The sequence below is a fragment of the Oxyura jamaicensis genome, chromosome 1, assembly GCF_011077185.1.
Source record: "Oxyura jamaicensis isolate SHBP4307 breed ruddy duck chromosome 1, BPBGC_Ojam_1.0, whole genome shotgun sequence".
NCBI lineage: Eukaryota > Metazoa > Chordata > Aves > Anseriformes > Anatidae > Oxyura > Oxyura jamaicensis.
Window position 1 is genome coordinate 12011981 of NC_048893.1, and position 26873 is coordinate 12038853.

At 35.1% G+C, this 26873-nt stretch overlaps 1 protein-coding gene across 6 annotated transcripts in view; it reads right to left on the bottom strand.

Moving 5' to 3' along the window:
• The window catches only part of PHTF2 (putative homeodomain transcription factor 2), a 65291-nt gene that overhangs the window by 8209 nt on the left and 30209 nt on the right, over window positions 1-26873 (bottom strand). For 5 of the 6 annotated variants that reach the window (XM_035315553.1, XM_035315550.1, XM_035315551.1 and 2 more), the window contains 11 exons: window positions 25147-25305; window positions 20369-20534; window positions 19535-19699; window positions 15020-15221; window positions 13217-13375; window positions 9596-9814; window positions 7165-7293; window positions 5820-6092; window positions 4637-4768; window positions 3345-3431; window positions 2232-2387 (listed from right to left, as the gene is read on the bottom strand). In XM_035315553.1, coding sequence (XP_035171444.1) covers window positions 2232-2387; window positions 3345-3431; window positions 4637-4768; window positions 5820-6092; window positions 7165-7293; window positions 9596-9814; window positions 13217-13375; window positions 15020-15221; window positions 19535-19699; window positions 20369-20534; window positions 25147-25305 — 1847 coding nt within the window. The remainder of the gene's footprint in view (window positions 1-2231; window positions 2388-3344; window positions 3432-4636; window positions 4769-5819; window positions 6093-7164; window positions 7294-9595; window positions 9815-13216; window positions 13376-15019; window positions 15222-19534; window positions 19700-20368; window positions 20535-25146; window positions 25306-26873) is intronic. The other variant, XM_035315554.1, reaches the window with a different exon arrangement.

The window sequence follows — 26873 nt, forward strand, 5'->3', positions numbered from 1 at the left end:
TTTTTATTGTTGTTTTAAAGCTTCGTTCTGTTTTTACAGCAAGCGTAATGCCATTAGTGTCTGATTTTCAAGGACATGAGTTCAGAAATACTTTTTTTCAGATAATCAAGTGAGTGTAAGCCAATGGTTTGGGTTTGGTCTCTCACAACAGGCCAAAACATCTGACATGCATATAACTCAAGAACAAATGTGGCATGGTATCCAACTAATACATACAACCCTCCAAAATGAGTTCTGTGTAGGGTGACATGCATCCTTTTTATTTTCTCAGAAACAATTGTGAATTATATTTTGTTTTTAATAAAGCACTCTCTCAGGGCCTTTATGAAGGAAATTAATTATAATAGGATAAACTGGATTCAATACATGTCTGATGACATAACACTTCCTGAATTTTGTTTATTTATTTACTTATAGTTCTGGACACCAAAGAGAGAGATTGCTTCTGTTAACTTAAACTTTTCAACTTAACTGGCTTAAAATACTGAAGGGCTAATTCTCATGAAGAGTATAGTTTAGAAACCTACTAAAGTAAAATATAAGCTGGACTTTCTCAATCTCTCTCTTGCCTTGATCTTCACATTCTTCTGCTTTCCAGTACCTGTCTCCAACATTTCCTTCCATTTTCATTCCAGAAACAGGACACAAACTTCACAGGGACATTAGGTTACTCGGCCTCTGTGGACCATCGGACCAACGCAAAGATCTCTCAGGACCTGTGCCTATTGGATCCCACCAAACTCCTAGTGTGACTGATCTGTATACATCTTCTCTTTGTAGGTCTGTTCACATGCTTGTACATTTACTCCTAGATTAAGAATCTACTCTTTTTCAGTGTAACTGATCTGAGGTACTTTTCAAGAATAATTTAAACTAAGATTTTAAAATGAAATCCAAAAAGTACTAAGTAGTGCGTACACTACTTCCAGTAGAAAAATTGAACAATTGTGAGTCATCAGCTTGGAGTTCATCAGAAACAAAAATACGTTTTTGCTATTTAGTGCAAATTATCAAGTGATTTAAATAAATGGTTTGTGTATTTATTAAAGGTTATGTTTAAAATTCTAATAAAGGATGAGGCTTCAACCATAGGAAAATCACTTTACCTTTCAAGTGTTAAAGTACACATTTAAGATATATATGCTGAGCACCGCTTAAAACCAACTTCCTGTAATTGTTAATACAAAAAATAATATTTCTTGTTCCTACCCTACCATATCTTGGATGTCTTCCAACACCAAACTTAGGAGATTAAGAGAGACAGAAAATCTTGCAGAGCAAAAAGTTACATCATGTGTGTATTTAGAAGCTTCATATAAATGAGACTTATTGTCTACAGACTTTTTTGTGTGTGTGTTTTTTTGTTTTTTTTAACATTTTTTATATAAACAGTGGAAGTCAAGTCAGGGAACAAAATCTTCCACGCAGACTCCCAAAGTCAGGCTGTGAAGCTTATGACAGATGACATAAATGACTGCTTATATATTTTGCTCAATGATAATTCGTTTTTTCTTATCAAAGGTAAATAGGCAGTCTGTCTTCTCGCTGCCCAGCCTCATCATGTCCTGAATGATGTTTTGCACTGGTGTGGAATCTCTCAGACCAAAAAGTGAAGCTTCTTACCTGGCAGTAACTGAACACATTTAGCCTGGAAAACTATCAGCAGTACCAGACAGAGCAGAGGGAGTTTGCAGCACAAATGCTGAATAGAACATTCCTGAGAGTAAAAGTAGATCCAAAGCAGTCATTAAGAAATGACTGAAAGAAGAAATTTCCATGGAACCTAGAGGACACTGTACGTAATCCTTGTAACCCTGAGGTCAGAATTATTGGACTGCAGAGTGACTCACTGCAGAAAGTAAATTTGTTTTCAAATCTTTTACTCTCAATACAATACTTTGAGAGTTGAGGCTTTTCCTTATTTAAGGACCTTTTTGTTTGTGTTCTGTTAAATCTTTAGCCATATCAATTGTCACATTCGTTTGTCTAAGCACGCTTGCCTAAAGAGATGGCTTTTGGCCATCTCAATGTTCCACACAACTTTTAAACAAAGACACACACTGCCTAGAGAAACTTAACTTTAGGTTGTAAGGATCTTGAATAACTTGTCTCACTATACCACAATTAACTCTCCAATTCAGCCTATGTTAATGCATCTACAACGCACACCTAAGACCTACTAGAAGAATGTTTGTTTAGATAGAATAACGTACAGTTACACAAATTCTCACCTGCTCAGTAAGTAATATTGAGGTATTGCTGTATTTTTTACTGGTTTCAGATCCAAGAGTAACAAATCGTAAAAGAAAAAGTGTTAGTGAAATGCACCAAATTACTAGTTCCCAATTGTAGTGACAATCAAGGAAGATCTCATGCATGTGAAGCAGCTGAAAGCAAAAGAAAAAAATTGAGTTAATATTTATGTTGCTACTTAAGGAAAGAATTACATATCTCCCCAGCTCCAAGAAAAAAATCCCAGTAATAAGTACATGGGCTGTTTTCAGGCATAAAAGATTTTTCAATCATAATTTAAAAATCAGAATTTTGTTAAAGATATCAGATCTGAGAAAAGGCTGAATCGGAAAGTGAAATAAAAGACTCAGAATTTAAACGTCTTTTTTTCATATTCTAAAGCAATAGAAAAATGTATTACATTCTAAGAATTTAAACACAAGTTTGAACTTGCAAAGACACCACGTGTGATGAAAACAAAACATACCTTCAAATGTACTGAATTACATGGAAAGTTAATTCAAATGGTGTTATTGCTAAATTAAATTATAATCATTTTAAATATTTATAGTTTGCTAACAGGAAAACTAATTAGCAACTAAAATACAACTAGAAGTAATTCAGAAGCTTCCCTGCATGCTGAAACAGAAGTTCAAGCACAAAAAGCTTCTTGACTAGTAAAAATCTTATTTAAACTTACAAAAAAATATTCCACTAGAGGGCAGGCTATTACAGCCAACAAATTCATCAACTAAGGGCAATATCAAATTACACATATTTTTTAAAATCTTTGCAAAGTATGTTTTGATGTAATATGCTAGAAATAACAGTTTTCCAAAATCCACAATGCAATGAAAGAGGACACATGAATAGTAATAACAATACCACCATGCCAGTAATTACGCTGTAAGTTTCTTCAGCTATTAGAGCATGGCTAAGGGGATAATATGCTAAAGTAAATAAAATGAACAATATAAATGGAACTCAATCTTCTAAAAAGCTCTAACAGCTGTTACTGATTTTTCACTGTGTTTTTTTTTTTACCTTAACAGGAATCATCACACAACAGGCAGTCTAAAAAACTATTTAAAAGTCATGTGAGATTTCCTCACCTGTGCACAACAGATAAATACAACAGAGATAGTCAGTAGGAAGGCAGATGAAACTATGACATCAACTGAGCGCTGAGGACCTCGACGCTGAAAATAAGGGAGACATATATATGAGTGAAAATGTGCCTAACCAGCAGTCATATTTAGTACATCGAGTTAGATTGACACCTAGAACAGTTTCCTCATAGCTTGCAGTTTGGTAATTTAAGTTCAACATAATATGAGAAACTATAACTACATGTGGATACCTCCAAAGGCATATAAGATTTAATTCAGATGCATACATTTGAAGATAACTATGAAAAAAGAACAGATTCACCACTTTTTCAGTCTTCATAATGTGAAGACTGCAAATTCAATATAGCACCTACATGTTCCATGTAAGTGCAGTTGTGAGGAATTAAGGCAAGACAGTCTCCAAAACAATGCCAGCATGTGCAGTTTTTAAAGCACAAGAATGACTTTTTGTTGTAATGGTACCTGAGAGAGATTAGACAACTAAACAATGCTAATGCCTGAGCCTCTAATAATGAAACGTGAGTGATATTCATTATAGAGGACTCCTCCAGAAAACTTAGAACATGAGATGGCTGCAGAGCTTCAATTAGTTATCCCATCAATGTCATGAGCAGAAGGTTCAGATCCCACCAAATGGCAGCTGCTTCAGTAGGGTGAAGTTTCTCAAAAACATCTAACGATGTGGATAGTTTATAGATACCCAAGGGAGAAAAGGTAGCAAGTGTCACCAACAGTTGCTGTGACATACCAGTTACAACATACAACAAGACTGGTAAGAAGCAAAAATATTTTAAAAAAAAGATGACAATGAAATCAAGGGCTTAATGACTAAATGCCATGCTATACGCACCAAATGCAAAGAGAAAAAGAGAAAAAACCTTGCAAACAAAAAGCTGAGATTGTCCGATCCTTTTCACAAAGGATCATCAGAATGCTCTGGCTTGAAGTTAACTCTTTAAGTTATTGTCTATAATATACCACAAGTGATGATCTATGCAACGTATTCACCTGAGACACTTTTCTGCTAGCATTAGTTAACACAAGACTCCTACTCTGAACACACATTCATATTTTATACCAAGTTAAAAAAAAAAAAAAAAGACATTTAATTCCTGCTGCTGGCCACAAGTCACCAAAATGAAGTGCACAGGGCACACGTGTGCCAACAGGAATGAGTTCATATAGGGGAAATTCAGACAAGAATATCAACTATTCATCAAGACCATATGGGATATTTGACATTAAAGCAGTAGGAAAAATGTACATTATTTCACCTTTAGATAGGACCTGAGAGAAAGCCACATTTTTATATTCTGTACTTTCTTCAAACGGAAATGAGGGACCTCTGATTTTCTTGCTCTCCTGGCAGATGTAAGATGACCAAAAAGTTTGGCAAAAAGTAGCCTCTGCAGAGAAGAAAAATATTAATTTAACTATCAATTCATTTTTGAGGGCACTTAAAAGAAAATGGAGAAAAAGCTTCACTTAATATGTCAAAGTCATGTACAATCTATCAATGTAAAGTAAAATATGTTAATTACAGTGCAGAAATAAGAGAAGCATATTACTAAAAAGAGGGGATATACTAAAAAGTTGTAAAAGTCCTCTTATTCTAATGAAAACCAAAATTTAGCCACACTTCCTTTCTTCAAATTTCAGATGACAGATATGCAATACTATCAAAATTTGGGTGAGAACCAAACCAGCCCATAACTCACATTAGAGTGCTCATCCCAGAACTTACTTTCAACAGAAATGATAAGTAAAGCAGGTTAATGCTGTTCTACTGCATTAAGTCCCATGTTTTAACCATAATTTGAGAAAAGAAAGTATATTTTTTTCTTTTGTGGTCTAGTTAAGTACCCACAGTCTGAAACTATTAGGTTAAAAGAGAGATTCTTTTAAAAAAGTTTAATTGCAAAAAGATCAAGCAATAAATTAACAGGTGTATTTCTTCAGATAGCCGTGCTCTCAGTCACTGACCCTGGGACAGATCTGCCAGCAAAGCAGACAGGAGTCTGAGCTAGGGTCTGAACTGAACTGGTTTGAATTGTACTGAAATATTTTGAATGAAACACACCGGTGGAAAAAACTAGAAATTTAGAGAGCTTTTACTGAAGTTCCTTCTCCTTGAGGAAAACTGAGACAAACTGGGACATGTCCAAGAACTGGCCAATGAGTTGAGCCAGAAATCTGAAATAAACCATAAAAGGTTTGCCCTCAGAAATGCTCTACTGGAAAAAAGACTTAGCTACAGAGCTCAAAGAAAACTTCAGTCATTTGCATCTGGGTTATCTCCTAAACTGTAATCCCACTGAAGTATTTGTCACCATTGATCTATGAATCTTCACGCAATGAAGAACACAAGTTTAAAATATCCATATAATAAAATAAAAATAAAAATAAAGTAACACTTGATTTTGTTTCAGGTGAATCCTCTTGGTTTATTTTATGTACCTGTTTGTATGTTCTCTCTGCTACGCACAGCAGGAAAAAGAAAATCCACACTAGAGACACACGGACCACGAAACTTATAACAACCATTGAGAGAACCAGTACGTCTCCATTTGATCCGAATGCAGTAATACAAAGTTCAGAGGCAGAATGTGTAGCTAGCTGTTCCAAATCTTTAGCTTGGGAAAGTCGAAATACAAATGGCATTAAGCCCAAGATTAAAGATATGACGTTTCCAAAAATCTGATAACCGATTCCTGGTATATAACTGTTCACCTAAAAACAAAAGAAAGCAAGCTTTATTTTTAATTTTGGAATTAATCTTGTCCTTATTAATGTTACTGCCTTGCTATCACAAAGAATACTTTATAGTCTGATACATTATATGAAACCTTCAACCAAGCATCTCCACAATTTACTATTATGAAAAAGGAAGTTCTCAAGGAGCATTTAATACACAGCAATCAAATACGACAATTAAAAAACACTGGCAACATAACATTGCAGTGCAAACAGTTCAGTGTATATTTTTGCATTAAAAATTAATTGAGCACTGAATTAGCAAAGTGCACCAGTCCAACTGTATTGTTTACATCCTGCATATTACTCCTGTTTGTGTTTCGATTTTCGGTGCTAAGTTTTTAATGGAATCCATGTGTTTACAGTGCACGTAGAATTGGAATTCTGTTGTGCTGGCTATGGCTTTATTAAGGTTTACCTCTATGATAATTGCACACAAAACTAACGGTTCTGAGTCATGTACAGGGATCTGAACCAAGTTTGTGAATACAGTGCTTCTAACAGCTTGGAGATGGTAAGTATCAACTTGTCAGAATAACTGATTGTTGTCTTAAACTATGCTAGGATTTTATGTTTAACCCTACAAAGTATCTAAATTGTCTATTCTGAAAAAGTGTACAACATCAATTAAATGTTTTTTTCCACCTGCTTCCTGAAAAAGAGTACTAGGAAAGGCAGAAGGGAGTGGAAGACATTCCGCTTTCTTTTCTAATCTTACAAAATACTCAGATCTGCATAGTCCTAACTGAACACGTTAGTTGTTTATAAGAATCAAGGAGATAAATAATATTCATGGCATATACCACCTTGGAAGACTAAAACAGAGGTTGGCTATGTCACTAAGCACTTAACAGTGCAAAAGTATTTTATTGTCCCAATACTTAAGTCCATATGACTGCTAACTGTTAGTAATGAGTAATCTGTGCTATAAGCCATGCAGCAATAACACCAATAACAGATACTCTTATAAAAACATGCAATGAACTTATTTTTGGTTGTGCTTAGAGTCCTAAATATAGTATTTGTATAAAGTAAAAAGAATACTCACTCTGTTCATTATCATACCACTGATTTCAAGAACAGACATATCTGCTTTCTTGCACTCATTACCCTCCCATACAATTGCACTTATTTTTTCTAGTCCTGGATTCAGGCTATGGATCCAAGGCAAGTGACTCTGGGAAAGACAAGGAAAATATTTCATCAGTGATATCAAGATATTGTTATGTCAACTTGTCTTTATCAGCAATATGCTGATATGCCTGTAGACTGACACAAAGATTGTTTTACAGCACTCACTTCTACTACATTACTATATGTTGAACACATTCCTCAAGATCACCCACTTCTTTTTCAAGAAATGTGAGTACAGAGATCTCTCCTTCCTCATATTTTATTTTCTAATAACTTAGAGTTAGTGTGGCTGAGGATTAATTGGCTACTTTTTCTGTGCTCAAGCATATCAAAGAGTGAGGAAAGAAAACAATGATCTACTTATAAGTAATCTTTAGTTTTGCCATGCATTTAATGGAATGTTGCTATTTCTCTGATTTTTATTTTCCCTAACAGTTTAAAAAGTACTGTTCTTTGGTTCAGCCTAGGGTCAACATTTTTTTTAATGATATTTGCATACTTCATAATCCTTACTATGAATAAAGTCCTCCTGTGCTAACCATAGTCTGTGGAAGACTCAAACAGGTAGGACTTTGATCAATATATCCTGCCCAACAGCCAAGAAATCCTGGCCTAACGTAAGGAATGCACTTATGGCTGCAAATTTCCTTACTCTAAATGGAGAGGAAACAAGTGAGAACTGAAAGATCTGGAAAATGTTGAGGCAACAAGTGCTGCTGCAGCCATTTCTTGATTTCCCTCAGCCCCCTCTCACTCTTCCTTTTTACAGGTGATTAAAAATGCTCTCAGCCCTGCTTGGTCAGCAAGCCATGTGCATCAAAGTGGTAGAAGGGTTGGTGTTGGGGGCATATTTGTAACAGTTTAATTTGCCACTGATTAAAAGTGAAGTTTTGTTTTTTATTTTTTATAACTTACTTTATCAGTATCTGAAATCTTCCTGTACTGCTGAGTACTCAGTTGTCTCTCTTTTTATTATTTTTACCATTAGAGGGGGAAAAATGTAACTATGTTGTTAAAACAAGACAAATATTAGTTACAGAAGGACCTTTTTAATCACATATTTCCAATACCTCCCTCTAGAGGGAGTATCAACACCAGGAGCTGAAACTCAAAAATTTACAAACTACAATAAAAGAAAAAAAACCTGCAGAAAAACAAAGTCAATTCATATGCTGCAATTCAATTCTTTATGGTAAGGGCTTCCACTTTAGAGTTTATGTGGAATATAAACAGAAAGATATAAAATCAATTTAAAAAGCAAAGAGTGCATGAAATCCAAATTGCTATCTCTGTTAGGTTTTGGGTGTTTTCTATTTGTGTTTTGTTTTGTTTGGAGGGCGGAAAGGGGATTATAAATAGATCATCTTCAGTTCTAGTTATGAGTGAAAAGCCAGTCTTTTGAGATTTTTTCTCAGCTAGCATTAATACCATCTCTTGCATAACATTCCTTAGCACTGATGTATACAATACCAACACACATTACATGCTTAACCAGAAAAATATTTCACATTCTCCACGACTCTTTACTTAAATGGTTCAAATTAACAAGTAGCATGCAATTTAGAGATAATCTTAGTACTACAAACATAACTGGCACTGTCTGACATCCATGTGTTTTTAAATCAAATTAAAACTAATACTTGATTGTAAATTATTAACTGTTGACCATGGATTCTGTCCAACATTAGCCAAAGGCAGACTGCCACTGAGCTGTTACCCAACAAACCCTAGAATTTTCAGCAATGACTGCCAATATGTTGCTGCAGAATAGCATTAAAAAGAGAAATAAAACAATTTAGTTTTAAGGTAAAAATAAAAGAAATATTTTATCTTAAAAAATATTTATATATATACGTAGTATCATATGTCTATACATACAGATAACGTTAGATTTTACATATGTTATCTGTTTGGTTATATGTATCTATTATATATATTTCCTTCTGTTTCTTGATTTCCCTCACACACATAATGCCTGACATGTGCTCACAAAAAGTAATTCCATTAGAGACCAAGAAAAGGACAGAAACATCTACCACAGCAAACTTAAACCACTGAGTACTTATCCTAAGATCCCAATACTAAAATATTCTGCAGGCTCTTTCAGTACATTGTCATAACCTCTTTTATTAATATTAATGACATATTAATGACTGTGTAGACAGACATATTAATGACTGTGTAGTAGAAATCCAATTTTCTTTGTTTTAATTCTGTCAAATCACTTTGGCTTTGTTACTTCCATTTAATATGGAGTTTGTTCTCCCAGGCCTCCTGAACATACGATAAAGCTGATAAGACTGAAGATGTGTGTGCTCTAAAGGTCAAAAATAGTGGATGCCAACCTGATGAAATGGGTCATCTCTATATTCTTTCTTCACACATGGATTCACTTGAGGGCTTTCTACATCTGTTTCACTGGAACATGAGGAGTGGCACTCTGCACAGTGTAGGAGGTCCTCCCACAGCACATCTTCAGTTTCTGATTCTGGCCTTGCACTCTCAGAATCTTGTCTGGAGCTTGAACACCGGGAACTGCAGCTAGTACCTGATTTAGGTGTATCCTGAAATTAAAATATTCATTGGAATTAATGCAGCTTTTGTATTTGACTTTATCTCCAGATAATAGAACAGTTATAATTCAAATGCAATGAGTTTGTGTTTATCTGTTGATGTTCCTATCCATTACCATTCAAATCAGAAATAATTATATGTTATTGAAGGAGTGATTATTAAAGAGGCTGCACATTGTTAAGACACCATACAAACAAACAACAGTGGTCCCTGATTCGTGGTGGGAAGGGTCACATAATGAAAGATCAAATCATTAAAAGGAAATAACAATTTTACAGTTTTTTAAAACTCATTAATTTAGACATCAGGAGCAATTATCAAGCCACAGGCTCCAACTCTATCTCAAATTTCTGATTTATTAAGTCCCTTTCAAAACACATTACAGATTCATTATTTGAGTGAAAATGTAAAAGACACTAATGAGGCTTAAGGATATGGAGACTAACCTGCAATTAATACAGAAATGTGACAGTGATTAAAGTCTCATTCACAGAGTATTTTTAAATTATTTTTCCATTTTGACTTTATCTCTTGTTGTTTGAGCTGAACTACTTTAGCTACTTAAAAACATACTTTCTTTTTCCTTAGCTTCTTTTTCCATAGCTTTTAAAAATATTCACAGAGAACCTAGATGAAAGCAAGATTAAGGGGCCCAGGGGACAGTTTCTTTCTTCAGCTCCACACAGAAATTGGGAATAGATGGAACAAAACACCAAGCCTTAGGTATAGTGACACTGCACACAGGCATTTGCAGACTGCCTACTTCAGTTGTAGGTTGGCAGGTTCAGAATTGTATTGCCACACTCACTACTCACCATACTGTAAGGGACTCTCTCTAGAAAAGGCAAGAAGGAAGAAGGTCCTGGAGGAAGAAGGGACAGATATTTCTGGCCATCCTCACCTGAGGCACTCAAATAGACTTCCAAACAAGCAGTGTGGACACAATTTTAAAAGAAAGATTGCTATGTTCCAGAAATGTATTTCTAAATGTAACAGCCTATAATAACAAGGGAGTTGACTCCCAGTGTCCAAATTACACCGCACTGTTCTTACTGCTAACATACATTCTCAAAGACAGAGCGTGAACTTGTTTGAAGATAGGCATGCATCAGGTGTAGAAAGAAAGAGTAGACATACCCCAAATTAGGTATGTGCGTGTTCTGCAGCCATACATAAAATAGTAATTTTTAAAAAAGTGTATTTGAGGAACAAACGTGCCTGCTTATTTTCAAAGTTACCCAAATCTTAGATAAACCTATAGAAAAATAGTACGTTTGGGAGATTTAAACACCACAATATATATATATAAAATAACCTAATCTTTTCTTCAGAACAAAAATGCAGACCTTTAAACTGCTCTGAAGAGTTAGCATTATCGGTTTTGTGCAAAACAGGTAGGAAGTCTTAAAAGCAGTACCATCCTACTCATCACCATCATCTGGCATTTTCAATTCCCTTTTAGGGTCTTTTTTTTTTTTTTCTTACAGTTTATCTCAAGAATATACCCAATTTTCTTTGCTGAAAAAATAATCAAATAACATTAAAGTAGGCTTATTAATTTAATGACTTGTAATGCTTTACCATCAGAAGAGTTACTTGTCCTTCCTGAAAATTTTGCTTAATATATTTTATGTGGCCATTTTGTAAAGAAAGGCAAAAAAAAAAAAAAGATATTAACTTTTTCCCATTCTTTTATAAAGTAAGAGAGAACACCAATACAAAAGATAGTATCTGAAATTTTTTCTTTAAAAAAAATCTTTGTAGAACACAGTCACTATAGGGTATCATTGAGTGCATCAAGTAAGAACATTAAAAAACTGACAAGTAAACATCAAAATAAAGGAAATGTAGGACAGAAGTTGAGAACAAATACACTGACTTCACTACTTTATTTTTATTTTTTAAATACAAATAAAGCTTTCACAGATTTGAAAACCATTGTTTCATTTCCTTTGTGATCACATGGGGGGAGGAGAGTTGGTAACAAAAAATAAAAGCTTCCTCTTTCATGGCATCAGTCAGAGAAGTAAATGGGGAACAAGTATAAAGCACTACTGCCAAAGCTACACAGAGCAAATGTAGTCTCTTCAGCTTCTGAAGATATCAACACAGTCTTTCCTAGCCAACATTTTGAAGTTTTAAAGCTCTGAAGCACCCTATGGAAAAAATACATTTAAGATAAATTTGACTGTAATCATGTCTTTCTGGCTGCAGTAATACGTACTCAAGAGACATCTTCTGTAATATAAAACTGAAATATTTCCAAGTATTGACCTGTTCAGTTAGCCTGAACCAAATAGACGTAAACCATTAAACTGTTAAATAAATTAGTGTTCTGTGTTTTTCTAACCTAAGTTTGTGAGATATAAATGAAAGAAGAGAAAATTATATAGTTTGCTAATGTGCAAAGCATAAACTTCACAACAATTATTATCAGGGGAAGTAATTATTTGAACCCTTCTAAGACGACATTGGTTATATCAGGTAGAAGGCTTTCTTATGATGGTCTGCCTATTAAACCCACCTATAAGTGGACTCTTGCCAGAGCCAAAATTACTCTTTACGCTCTTTTCTCATAGTCCTAGGGAAAAAAAGGCTTAAAAAAAAAGTAACACATCTAAAAGTTTCATACATTCCGTGAAGTTGCATATCATCAGCAAAAAGAGGGTAAACTCTTTAAAACTGAAAGTGAGCAAGAAAGCACAAGAGCATGCACAGGGGAGAGAAAAGAAAGTCCCTCCCCTACACACACCTTTGTCTTTCAGTGTCTGAATCCTAACCACTAAGGATTCACTAATACAGAATCAGTGGATTCCTCCTCTTAGCTCTGACATCATCAAGTCTTTTAAAATTTCAGTATTTTGTGTATTCTTGTTGCAATACAGTAATCACAATTTTGATGAGATTTCAAGACAGTATTTTTAATGACTTTCAATAAACATGGAGGAATGAAAATTCCGAGGTAGCCTGTTAGGTTTCTTCACAAGAAGGCTAGTGAATCTAAAATATAAAGGACATGGAGAGATGAAGCAGCCCTAGCATGATGAAAATTTGAATATTGCCAATTACTACTGTTTCTGTAACAAATCAAGTTTCTAAAGTAGTTAATTACAAAGGAGTTAGCTAAAATCTGATGCAAGATCTACAAAATATATTTTAGGACCTTTACCAAAAAAATGAAAAATAGGATGAAGCTCAACTAAATTAAAAAAACTCAAATACAAAACTCTGCCATTCAAAAACATCCCTCTCCCCCACTAGCATGGCTTCCAATTATTATAATCCTAAAATTCAGCACAGGAGAAAAAAAGGTTGAGAAAAAAATATATACTCAACAAGAAACCAAGAAGTTTTAGCAATTTACAGAAGAGAAGCAACAAAAAAGACTATACCTCCATAGGATACTGTTTCTTATAATGATGAGATTTCCTGTTTCGAAGTGTGCAGTCACTAGATGTTCGTTCCACATTGCGACGTAATGAATATCCAGTTTCAGGCCCTTCTTCACTAGAAACTTCATCTGATAAATTTGTCACAGTTCTGTGAGCATCCTAGTGCAAGAAATACAGCATTAGTAAGACATACGCTCGTACTTACCTAGTCTTGTTCTGAACTATTTAAATTAATTTATTTCTACAACAGTATATAAATACTTGGTTAAATTAGATATTAATGCATTTCCAATTCTAAAAAGTAAGTGGTACAGCAGGCATAATAATATAAAATTGTAGTATCAAAATAAACATTTCTCAGACAATGAAAGGCTAGTTCATATTATTCTAAAGAACATACCTGGCATTCACATTTTAAAGGTTTAAATTCAAAATATCCAGAAGATTTAACAGTACAAAATTGTGAAAGCAGACACCATCACAATTATCAACATACACAGTACAAAGAAAGAAGAGGCAAATGCTAACAATCAAATGCTACAAGATTTGTTTTAGAACACCGGGATTATAAATTTATGACACTTTCTATTTCCCTGATTTTAAACCGAAGTGAAAGCAGACCTTTCAGAAACAGGAAGAGAGGTCAATAAAAAATTGTTCAGGTGCCCAAAACTTTATGTGTATTTTCATTTATAGTAAGATCACCAGATAGGACTATAAAGTTTTTTTTTGTAAACACTATAAAAAAAAAAAAATTAATTTGCTGAATTTCATCAAGAATACAAAATGCTTGGAATTGACAAAGACAACTGAATCTCAGTTTATGTTACTGCTGAGGAAATACTTCCTGCAGACTAACAGACTGAAATTACTGCCCTGAGATGAACCTTCTTCACATTCATCCTGACTTACTTATATTAAAGGTGTTGTTAAATAGTTTGACTATGAATTTCCCCACAGAATGCCTTCCCTTTATTAAAAAAAAAAAAAAAAGGTAAACTTCCAGTAACTTTCCCATTTGATATTACCATGAAAAAGAACCCTGCTATGATCAATCAATGACAGTAAATACTAGTGAGATAAAGTCAAGTAAAAGTGCTGTAATGCCAGTCGATATATGCTCAAAAGACAATAATAATGGAGCCAGGAAAAATATTTTGGAAAATCTTTTTTGTAGAACAGTAGGATGAAAACAGTATATCCAGGAGATAATTAGATCCAGACTTAAAATTTCCCCTTTCTTTCATGACCATTTATTAAGCTTCTATCTCATCCCCATTTCTCACTTCAGGGGAGCCATGCCTATTTCACTGAGAGGGAAATTGCGCTTTCCTTGTCTTCTACAGAAATGAACCAAAATAAAAGAATGACAATTCACAGGTAAACACTGAGAACGACCTCAAAATGGCCAGTAATGTGGAATTTGTTCCATTTTAGCATAAAGACAGACCTATTTATGCCAATAGTATCAAAATGCCAGGAAAAGGTACAGTGTGGTGTTTAGCTGGTCTGAAAAAAAAAAAATCATATACAAGTGATAACACACATTGTGTATTGAAACACAGGACAGCAAAAAGCGTTTAGATGACAGTCAGTAAGAACCCTCTGATGAGAAAAGGAAAGGCGAGGAATATAAGGAATGAAATAAGATCTAACATAATGTTGGCCCCAGCACCTTGTGTTGGGGCCAATACTTTTAAGGATAAAGTAAATGAGAACACAACAAAAGCATCACAAAAATACATCTTATATATCATCTGACAACTTAGTAATCCAGCTTTGAAAGCCATGAGGCATACTCACTTTGTGATGACTGGGATTGTTGAAGGTATCTCTCAGTGTTGCAGTGCTCCACCCTAATTCTTCTGGCTTAACCACTTCACAGGGACGTTCATGGGCCTGTATACATTCTTCACTGCTTTTACCTGTCTTTTTCCCATCAAGGGACACGTAGCCGTTATCAGTCTCAGTGGATTTATCTATTGAGTTTTTTGCTTTCTTAGCTCTAGATTTGAAACAAACGCAAGCATTAAATTAATGATTCTCTGACTTTCTTCCAGACTAATCCTGTTTCTCAACCCATGTTTTAGTTCTATCGTTAAGATAAGCACAAACTAATATGTAATAAAAAATAGTATTTGATGCAATATTTGTAAATTTTTTTATAATCTTCTCATTAATACTCATTACTCTTAGCCATTACAAAGGAAACATTGTCTGAAAGAAAATTCTATAATAAGCTATGGAGAAAAAATAAGCTAAGAGAAAAAAGGAAACCCATATTTTACAGCTAAAACTTCACAGCAATTTTGGCAACAGAAGAACCACAAGCCCCAAATATAAGTGATCTTTTTTTCTATTCTGTCTTTTAAAAAAAAGTTAAAAGTTTTTTTTGTGTTACTAATTCAAAGCAAATGCGCCATTTCTTGAAGCTGCAAACAGACATGCTCCATTTAGTACTTTCTATATGGATTTTTTGTTTTAAATTCAGTCTGCTTATTAAAAGTCTGCTAAACACAATGGGATTTACTCTTTCCCACATTATCCAGTAACACCTTAGTGACATATTTCAATATATCTTACAAACACAATAATTAAGCTTGTTTCAAATCACAAGTGTATAAATTATGCTTAAATATTATCATTCTTAAGAGAAGTCTACTAATATCCGTAAATAGGCTTCCATAACATTTTCTAAAAGTTGAGGCCATTATCTAGTCAATAAAGGTTGAAGCAGTGTCATCTAATGCCAGGAAAAGTCTTTCTTAAAGCAAAAGTTTGTATGATCCCATTTCCAAATTAGAAAGCATAGTAAATGAAGGAATAAAAAAGGAATAGCAGCTTGCTGCCTTATCAGAGATTATTTCAAAGCTGAGTTTCACTTCAGATTCTCTATCTCAAAGTAAAGAACATGAGTCTTTACCCAGAAAGCAGTGAAAATCTTGTTTGATATCCAGAGCACTTGTAAAAGAGTTATAAATCAAATTTCCAGATTTTATTATTTATTAGAAGAATATTAAACACAGTTGATAAAAGTAAAAAGAACCTGCATGATTATTATTATGCTCCTACAGGGGAATGTACATTGCCCTTCTCTTTAAGGAGGGAAGCATTCAGCAAGAACTTGGATTACAGGGCAGGAGATTAAATTCCTCTTTAATATGTACATCATACAAATTGGGATAGTTACCTCCAATTCCTCCCAACGTAAGGTATTTCTATACAGTGGCAACCTGAACACACAAATGGCTAGGGACAGCTAGGGGAAAAATCCAAAAAGGAACACTTTTTTTTTTTTTTTTAAGAACATGGACAAAATAACAAATAGAAGAGGCAATGTTACTGAGGCTTTTCATCTTCCTTTACCTTCTTTAGTCTCCACCTTCCCTTACACTTTCCTACTATTCCCTTGCCTATTCCCAAAATTCTTTGTTGATGTTATTTCTAACCAAGTGAGTACAAAAATCAGCAGAAATACTTTTTTAGTTTTTATATATTTGCATGGATTAAGTTTTATTATAAGCTTACAAAGATGAAGAGACAGCAAGATGCTTGATGATATGTTCTGTGCTGGAGGAGCAGTTAGTAAGCCTCTTCCTATTTGCAGGTTACCACTGTGCTAGTCTGCATACAAACAGTTCTCATTTTCTAAAGCCACTAGGAAGACCATTTAAGACATTACTGAGGCTTTAGACAAACATGTCAAACCATCAACAGTAAGCATGCTAGAACTTCATGCCTGTGCTATTTCATAATGTCATTGTTTAGCTAAGTTAATGAAAATAGACAGAAAGCATAGCTTATTACTTAATGGGAAAAAAAATGCTGTTCAACTTGTCAAATAAAGCAAGTATCAGTCTTTCAGTAACAGTTTATTGTGAAATTATAAGCTTCAGGAAGTTCAGCTGTGAGCACTAAGGAAAGATATGAATTAGCACCAAGATTAAATTCTTTGCAGGAACCAGGAATCCAAAGAGGTCAATTTTTAATGCATTAAATTTTGGGAGCCTTTTTTTTTAAAAAAAAAAAAAAAAAAAGTGTGAAAGGGAGCGTGACTCTGTGAGGATATCATGCCTTCATTTCACATTTTCTGGAAAAAAAAAGGCAGTGTTTCACATTTGAAAACTACTAGGAAGAAGTAGCCTCAAGCAGCAGCTGGGTAACAATGGATAAAAATGGATAAAATATATATTATATATATATTTATGCATATTTTTTTCAGATAGGACTTTAAAAAGCAATGTTTATAATGCTGTAACAGTGAGAGAAATACTGGTTTGATATCAGCTAAGGCTCATTTTGAAAAACAGGTAAGTAAGTGAAATTTCATTTGTTTCTAATGCAGATATTATTGCTACTTTTGGTAAGAATCCCTAAATTTAAGTCTAAGCCCCACAGAAGAAAAGCATAAATGTGGGCTTCGTGTTAAACTACCAAATTAAACTAAACACACTATAGTGAGTTAAAAAAAAAAAAAAGAGAGAGAGAAGAAATGAAATATGCATACTTTCCTGTCATTAATCAACTTTTAAAATTTCATGCTAGAATTAAAGGTATTTAAGAGCAAAACTGGACAACACCTAGAATAAATCCAAAAAGGTCTTAAAAAGGTTGAATATGTGCAGATGTTCTGTGAAGAACTTTCAGTCTTATTTATGCATTAGCTAGTGGAAGTGTTAGGCAAGTATTCTATTCCCATCTGTTTCATTGGAATTGATCAAAAAACTCTCTTCCCCATTCAAGCTGCAGAGCTTTTTAGAAGTTAAAGATTTCCTTAATTCAAATAAGGACAGCTTCCTTGCACTGGGATTTCACAAGAACTGCCTCAGCAATATCAGTCTCCACACTGTGCTCCTGTCTCCTCACTCCCAGTCCCACTCTGCTGACAAAACTGTTGTATGACCATGGAAAAAAAAATACATGAAGAAACTCAACTGCATGATCTCCTGGGGGAAAAATTGGTTATTTTTCAGATAGACAAGTTCCTGATACAGTTCATTCTCAGACATACAAACCGTGCCTCTACAGTGAAGAAGCAACAAGTGACTAAAGCCTACTTACAGCATCCTCAGTCACCATGCTCTTTATGCTTTGGAGATGCTGTATACACTAAGTAGTCATCACTGATGCTTAACATCTACAAATAGTACCTCTCATTAAATGGTTTGAGCAAGTACCTCTTCTCAATTGAAAACACTCTGTGTGAGCCCAAGACACAGAAGGCAAGGAAGAAAATGAGTCTACCAACAATCTTTCTCTTACTGAAAATCAGTGTCTTTACAGAATTGAAAACATTCAGAGTTTGCAAGATTACAATCCAAACATACCAGAAATTAATGTGTTTAGACCAATCCATTTAGATGGAGGGGTTACACAAAACAACAGCAGTGGTGTCTATTACTATTACTCATAGGTTGTTAAAGATAGCTTAATCTACACAGAGAAAAGTCAAATGCATTCTTGCAACATTTTTAAACATTTTAAAAACGTATCCAGAGTTTCAACAAGATATTCCCAGAATGTAAAATAATACAAAATAAACTTTACCAGAGGTTAAGAGCACATATCACAGGTATGACAGACATGTTAGTGTTGCAATATTTAAGATGCACCATGCACAACAAAACATCAATTAAATTACTTGCAGTATCCCTTTTCTTAACTTTGTGCCATTTTTAGTATATTTTCTCTTGTTAATAAATGCTGACATACAGCACTCACAATGCTGTATGTATAGTGCATCTTGAACACTGGCTGCTACTGAATTTGTTATTTTATTTTTAAAGCCCACAGCACTGCATTAGCAGATCGATGATTTGCAAAACATCTCTGAAAAATAACAAGGTTAGATGTTTCTTCCAGTCATTAGAAAATGCATCTTTTATATTTATTTATAAACTAAGTAATTGTGCTTATTTGAATCCTGAAGGTTTTTCCTTCAGGAAAAGTATGTGATTTCATAACAGTTATGGAGCTCCACACATATTCTCTCAGAGTAATAAGCAGCTGAGGTAACAAAGCAAAATTAAAAAGTCTGATTTTCTCATTGGATTAAATTTGAGAAACCAAGTTGTCTACACAGAGTAGTCCTACAAATATCAGGGGACTAATAAAAGTTACCCTGTATCTCTTCAAACTTCTTGCATCAGCATTTGCAGAAGTGAAATAGATCAACAGGACATGTTCAAACACTGAGCTGAGTACTATTAACAAAAACTGGATCAACAAAAGCTTATCTAATCATTAGATCAATGTTTACTTCTTTAGAAAAGGGATAGTGCATATCTAACACATATGTAGCCTTGAATAAATACAAACCCTGATAAAAAGAAAGCGGCATGCCAGATATCTCTGAAGACAGCGCCAATACTGTAAGAGGTGCTTGTACCGTAGCTCTGCACTGTTCCCTCCTGTGTGTTATCTGTGGTACTAGAGCCATCTCCTTCCCTATGTACTTCCAAATGTGCTGCTTTCCTTAATTTCCTTCATTAGAAGAGATTAAAATTGGAAGGTAGCTTTATAAGTGCAATCTACTAGGTCTATAATGCATTCAGCAGTTTTAAGCATGCAAAAACAAGCAAGATTACAGAACATTTTGCTAAAGGTTTATGTCGATTTAACAAAGTCCATTTAATAAATCCAGGCAAAACAGTTATTCATTATCATAACACTTAAAACCCAAGATATATTTCATCTCAGAGGTTAACACCTGCAAAATTCACTATTGCAGGTTTCCCCATCGTAATGGGACAATTCACTGTACTGAGCCATAATGAAGTGCTGGAAGATTTAAGGTCTATGCTTCAAATATCTCTTTTAATGTACATTTCTGTCAGGTCACTGGTCAGTATCACACAGAGTTCTAAAACCCAACTGGCAGTAATACAGATACTGGCACTCCACCAGTTGCAAGCTGCTTTGAGGCAAAATATCAGATTCAGTGCATTAAAAATCAAATAAAGCAATGCACAAATTAGTAAATGCATAAAAGTTAGAGCACCAATTAAGCACCCATTTTCAAGTTTCTGATAAAAACAGAGCCTCAATTTCTCATCTCTTGCAAAGCAGAGACTGTAAACCCTTACGATTTTTCATGTATGTTCTTTAGAATAGTTTAACAATCCTAAAAAAGTACTTTAATATAGACTATACCTTCTTCTTTTAACCCCTGTGCTGGGAGGTGGCTTAGGAGTTCGTGTTGAAACAATCTGACAATGCACAGTTCCAAGTAGCAACATGAGCCATACTGGCCCAATTACTTCAGTCAGAGGTATATTATGTGGGCTCTGGGCTGTATAAAATAACACTACAGCAGCAACTGGAAAAGAAGGAAGATGAAGTTGAGTTTAATACTTGAAATGTCTGAAACAGCCAACTCATTATATGGCTTTTCTCAAAATCAGTCACATGTAGTCTGTTATCTGCATTTTAACCAACCCATGCAATTCAGAGAATGGTATGACAACTACAATGAAATAGATGGTAACCGGGATTTAAACAAGTTGCCTACTTATCTTAATACTCATTTGTTCTTTTACACTTGTGATATTACACATATTGCTCAAAAAACGTAGCAGCATTAAGTAAGGGGGGAGGGAAGAAGGGAAGGAGGAGGAGGCATTCACAAAGATAGATCTGACAGGAATTTAAACCTTTAAGGTAAAACTTCAGTAGGAGGTAAAAAAGCAAATGCTACCCTCAAAGCAACCCAGACACATGTAATTCTGCATTGCTAAAAATGACCCAGCACAGTCCAACAAGTTAGGTTAGTGCAGGAGTCACCAAACCAAGAGCAGGTTGCCCTGACCGGCTGTGGCCCCTCCATTTTGGAGGGGCTCAATACCCGGCTGGCCACAGCCCTGAGAAGATCGTTCTGGTCAATGCTGCTTTGAGGGGGGTGGAACAGACGATCTCTGGAGGTGCCTGCCAAGCTCAGCTAACCCACAGCTCTGTGAAACTGCACATCTATTTCGAGACGGGAAGGATCGACAGATTAGTGACTAGAAGTTCTTCACAGTCTCTAGCAGAAACCACTTCAAACTCAGTACTCCAGCAAAGGAGAAAATCTCCCATGCAAATGTGCAGATATGCATAAGTGCAACTACAGATACATTTCATTTACACTTGTGTGTATCTTTTCTACTAACGAAAGATCAAAGACAAACCACGTAAATTACAAGGTAGTCCAGCTGAAGTGACCTGGGCTCCAACTAGCTTCTGTGGTTGGAAAAGGGGCACTTCCAATTCCATAGCTGTTAATTTTGTAGCCCTATAACCGGCTCCTCATGTACAGCCAACACCCACAGAGCTCTTTTTGCTCCTGTATGTACTGTCCGACCACTTCTACAACATAGAAAATCCTTTTTACAGGCTTCAGGCCAGTCATCCCATTCAACAGAGGAAGCAATCCTTTCTTTTTCTATGCTTATTGTGTATTTTTTGTCACCCTCTGCCTGTAGGGTCTGAAGTGCCGTGTTCTGAAACAACAGCATGTGCAACGTTCAACACCCCAACTGTATCACCCAAAGCCACACCTAACACAACCTGGATGTGATGATTTCCATTAAAAAGAGATTAGACTTGTTTTTCACAAAATTATCTTTTGTAAGCTAACCAATAGAAACAAGATGAAAGTACAAAACAATTGAATTATTTTTTATCGTGGTAATCCCAATTTTCCACTCTTCTTCCTAAATTAAAGTACTTATGTCTCCATCATTTTATCTTGTTTTTGTTGTTTTTAAGGTTTCTCTTCCCTTAGTTATGTGTTATGTATTATGTAAAACACTTAGGGTATTTTTTTATTATTCTACCTGGACTAAATTTTTGGTGTATGAGGTTTCTAAAAGACCGTATGCAACAATCAGAAATCCAACTTCCTAAAAAATAACCCAAAATCAGAAAATTAAGAAAAAGGTACAAATAATATTACCTCTTTCTAAATGAGTTTATCTGGGTTTCTCACACTAACAGATTAATGTGGTGCAAAGTATAAACAAATAGCCAATTCTGATTCCTACCATACAATTTCAATAAGTATACATTTCTAAGCACACCAAGGTCCATAGATCCATTTGAAACGGATTTACAGGAGTAAGCCTCTACAAAACAATTCCAAACTTCACTATGGGATTTCTTGTGCTACCTAAAAAACATTTATCAAAGCAGAGTGATCTAAAAGAAATCAGACTCTTCCAGAAGATTAAAATCTATAGATCGCAGGCTCTCACCATGAAGTTTCACACCAATTTCAGAAAATGTTACCAACCTCCCAACCTTTTTAGTAGGATGGGAAGGACACGCAAGAACTTCTGCACAGTGCACAGTGTGCCAGTACAGCATGGTTCAAATTACCCTAGGACATCCGAGGTATCCAAACAGAATTTATCCTACCACTTTTAATTATTTCTTCTCTTATTTATAGTGGAGTGGTATTTTTCTAAATGACAACGCTTTATTTTGTGAAACAGAAAAAGAAATATTTCAGGTAGAGCAAAAAAGCTATATCGAAGCAAATAACTGTACATTTCAAAGACCAAAAAGCATTTATTTCTTAGTATTGAAAGCTTTGAAATATTTGTAATACCAAGAAGCTTAAAAATGTATACATTCCTATCTATCTTACCACAATTAATATTAATATTACAGTTGTTATAAATATTTCAGTTTTTTGTTTCACATTTAAGAAATACACAGAAGGGATACACACTAGAATTCCACACAATGTGGGTCTTCCTATACAGTAACATTTTAAAATTAAAAACGAGGTAGCGGTATGATCTAAATAGATAAGGAGTAAAAAGGAAAAGATTTTACTTCTACCTTAATTCACTGTCCTGTTCCATGACCTTGAACAAAAGCATTTCACTGTAGTTCTCTTATCACACATTCTGCTAATCATACTTTATAGTAAAGTAAACAAATGCAAATGCAATCTGCAGTTTAAATCTACAGTCCAGGAAAGAATTCTTTTCTATAGACTTACATAAACACCAGCAAGTATTCTGCTGAAGCTAATCAGTTTCAAAGCAGTAATTTCAATTAATGGCAGTTCATAAATCTATAGAAAATACTTCATAATTAAATAATTCAACTAAATATATATATTTAATATATGACCATAATGAAATCATTCCATTCTACAGCCGTGTCCGTGAGAATCCCATGACGACAGAAATTCTGTGCTACAATAGAAAATTCAGATTCAGGGCAGAAGTATGGCCACCGGAATTTGAAGTATTTTGTTTTTAAGTTTTTGTAATAGATTATGGCTGTTTCAGCACTGCCTTAGTGATTTTATATAAAATAAATAACTGAGCATACCTTCTAAGTAAACTATACCTTTATTAAATCATGGATCCCCATGAAAGTTGAGGGACAAAACATTAATTGCAACATAGCTCTATAATGAATGTCCTAAAGAATTTGCTTGCACTCAGAATTTGCATTTAGTCTTATTTTGCTGCTTTTAGAGTCTTAAAAAGGCTCCACAGTTTAAGTGTGGGTACGTTTTCAAAAATAAGTGTGAGGTTGGGAACATAAAAATTGAGTATAATGGTGCTTCCCAGAATAAGCAACCTATGAACATGGTGATGAACCAATTATAACTTGTGTCTCACTATCTATATTACCATTAATAAAGTAAAAATAACACTATGGAATACTTACCATAGTATACACAAAGGTTAATGTATGCAATAATCATTCTTAAGGACCTATCTCAGAAATTGTGATATAGAGAAGTTTTGATAGATCACATGAGTGTCTGTCAATACATTTCAAGTTTCAGGGCACTGGCACTGTGAAATTAATTTTATAGCCACTAACATCTTCACACAAGAGGTGCTTTTTTCTTTTTTTTTTTTCCCATTTCTAATTTTAGACACAATTTTCAAAAGATACAGTGATTCATAACTACAAGGACTGATGGCAAAATTGGAAAGTAATATCATATTTTAATTGGATTTCAGTGGAAAACTTATCACTTTCCACTTATCAGTGGAAAATTTATCAGCTTTTCAGAGTACTTAAATTGCTCCCAACTTTCATTAAGCTTCTGTTCCATTTTTGTTGTACACATTTCTGATACACTTATTCTCTCACTGGTTTTCATGCTATTAGATACTGACTCACTGTATTACATTCTTCCTTTTCTCATTTTCCTCTTATGTATCACATATAATTAAGAGGAGCACAAAGTCTAATTACTAGAACTTGAGATTCATCATCCTATTTAAAAGTTGAGATTTTCCTTCTGTTTGTTATAAAATGACTTTTGGGCAACTGTTAATCTAGGAATTGTAAAAAATAAGATACATACTCTTCCCTCATGAAATGGAAAAATTAGCAGAAGCATAGAGGACAAGAAGTCCTCCATTTGCTAGTCATCGGAAGCACAGCTGAGATCTGACTGAAGTATAAACTAGAAGATCATTGCCTGTGATGTGACAAGATAACCCACAGAAGAACTGAAAACTGATCACACAAATCACCTCATGCAGCCTCGGCAGATTCAGCATTCCCTGTTTCTTCAGAAGAAGCTCTTGATCTGCACAGTACCAGAAAGACTACACATCTCCAAAACATACATTGTCCAAGCCAAATGTTTCTTTGGTATCTCTCAGCCCTGAACTAAATCGGATAGTCCTGGATACCTAAATTATATATGGAGGTGACAAACATACCTGTGTGCTAAATGCTGAAGAAAGCCTTTGAGGAAATACTCAAAATTCAGCTTGTCCTGTTTATGCATGTGTAAAAGAAAGGTAGGAAAAAGACACATGCTTGCAATCTGTTCTAGCACATACTGCTAGGAAGTTTCCTTAAGGAAGGAACCTTAACAGCATAAAGTGAACAAAGTAACATACAGTAATTTCTATATGGTTAAACTAAGGCATTCAGTCGAAGTCGATCCTGTAATCCAACTCTACCTTGAAGAAGATAAAGAACAAGCAGCCAGAAAAAGATGACTCTTGATGTCACTTGTAGCCACCACCTGTAGAAGAATGGAAAGAAAACAACTCTCACGATTCCTTTGCGGGTCAGAGAGGTCCAAGGACTTTCAGGTTTTGCTTTAGCAAAAGCAGATCCTTTAAAAAAAAATGAAGAAAGAAATAAATTTGTATATATTTCAGTGTTATGGCTAATAACTTTAGATGCTAAGTAGCACAGTAGTTAACAGCTATTCAGTGGAGCAGTAGTTAAGCAATTATTTGGATACATATCATACTTCCATACTTTCAGTAGCTCCTCAATGCAGAGCTTGTATAAACTGTTGGAATGCTCTTGATTGTTATTATCAGGAGCTTGTACCAATACTTAGATTTTGGAATGTGTAACAGAATATTGCCACTTCCTACTATATCAAAATTATTTTTAAATTAAAGTATTAAAAATTACTCTGTTTCATCAAAGTATCAGAAACCTGATAGGAGGTAACAGGAAGTCTCAGGAAAACTCCACGCGCCTGTGCAGGCACAGCAGAGTCCTTTTCTGCCACAGCAAATAAATCTACACCATCAGCATCTGTACACTGCCCTAGCCACATCACTCAGGAAAGTGGAATAAGCTTGGGAAGTACAGAACAGTATCTGTCAAACTGAAGACTAGCTCTAGGAGAAGGGAAGTTACCGAAAGAGTAATCCATCTTTAACTCTTCTACATTATTTATCATCTCGCTCATTCAAATGTTCTCTCTTCCTCATATCCTTCCATTTCTTTGGAAGTTCCATTTCTTCCTGAAAATTCCCACTTCTCTGACAGCCAGAAAACTGTGTAATATTTGTTAAGAGCTAACTGGTGTGTGACAAACTCTGCTGAAGGCTGGTGCTTAAAAAGGGCAACTACTACATGCTGCTATGCATCCCCACCTTGTTTACAAGTTGAATTGGCATTAGTAAGCTTTGTGCTAGCACATGTAAAATAGTGCCAATACTGGAGCTACTGTAATGCCAACTTAGACATCTATGCAGAGCGGTCATTTACTAATGTTATTCAAGTACATCCCTGTACTGAGGTGGTCTACTGCTACTCCTTACATCTTACTACTATTTATTTTTCAGTTCTGCTTCTTTAAAGTTCAAATTTTATTCAGTTTTGCTTATCTTACATCCCCATGTTAAAAAATAAAGTTATATTGTTAGGTTATGTGATAAAAGCTCATCTGCACACCCACACAAATCAACTCAAAGGGAGAACGGCAGGAAGGGAAACCCAAATAATACCCCACCAGGCTAGCCCTGAGCACATCCTGAGTGGGAAGGAACAAGTATGGGAATGTTGAGGGGTAGGGGGATAAAAAGGGCTGGTCACGTGTAAATAGCTTCTAGTCAGTACAGTTGTTGTCCAGCCATGGCATATGCGTGATCAACAAAGCCTATCCTGTGTTCTTCTCAGCCCCTTTCTAACACTTTCCTGGGTGAGGGGCTCCACTCTGGGTGTGTACACATGGATGGGGGGCTGAGAGCCAGCAACTGGAGTGTGTGCAGGTGTGAGAGCAGCTGTGCAATTGCTAGCAAAGATGACGCCAGACAAGCTGCTGAACAGGTGAACTGGCCTGGGAGCAATGGGCCAGCTCTGGGTGCGAGGGTGCCTGCGTGTCTCTAGCAGCAGCAAGAGGGCAAGGGTTCAGCTGTGGGACCAGGGGAGGCCCAGCCAG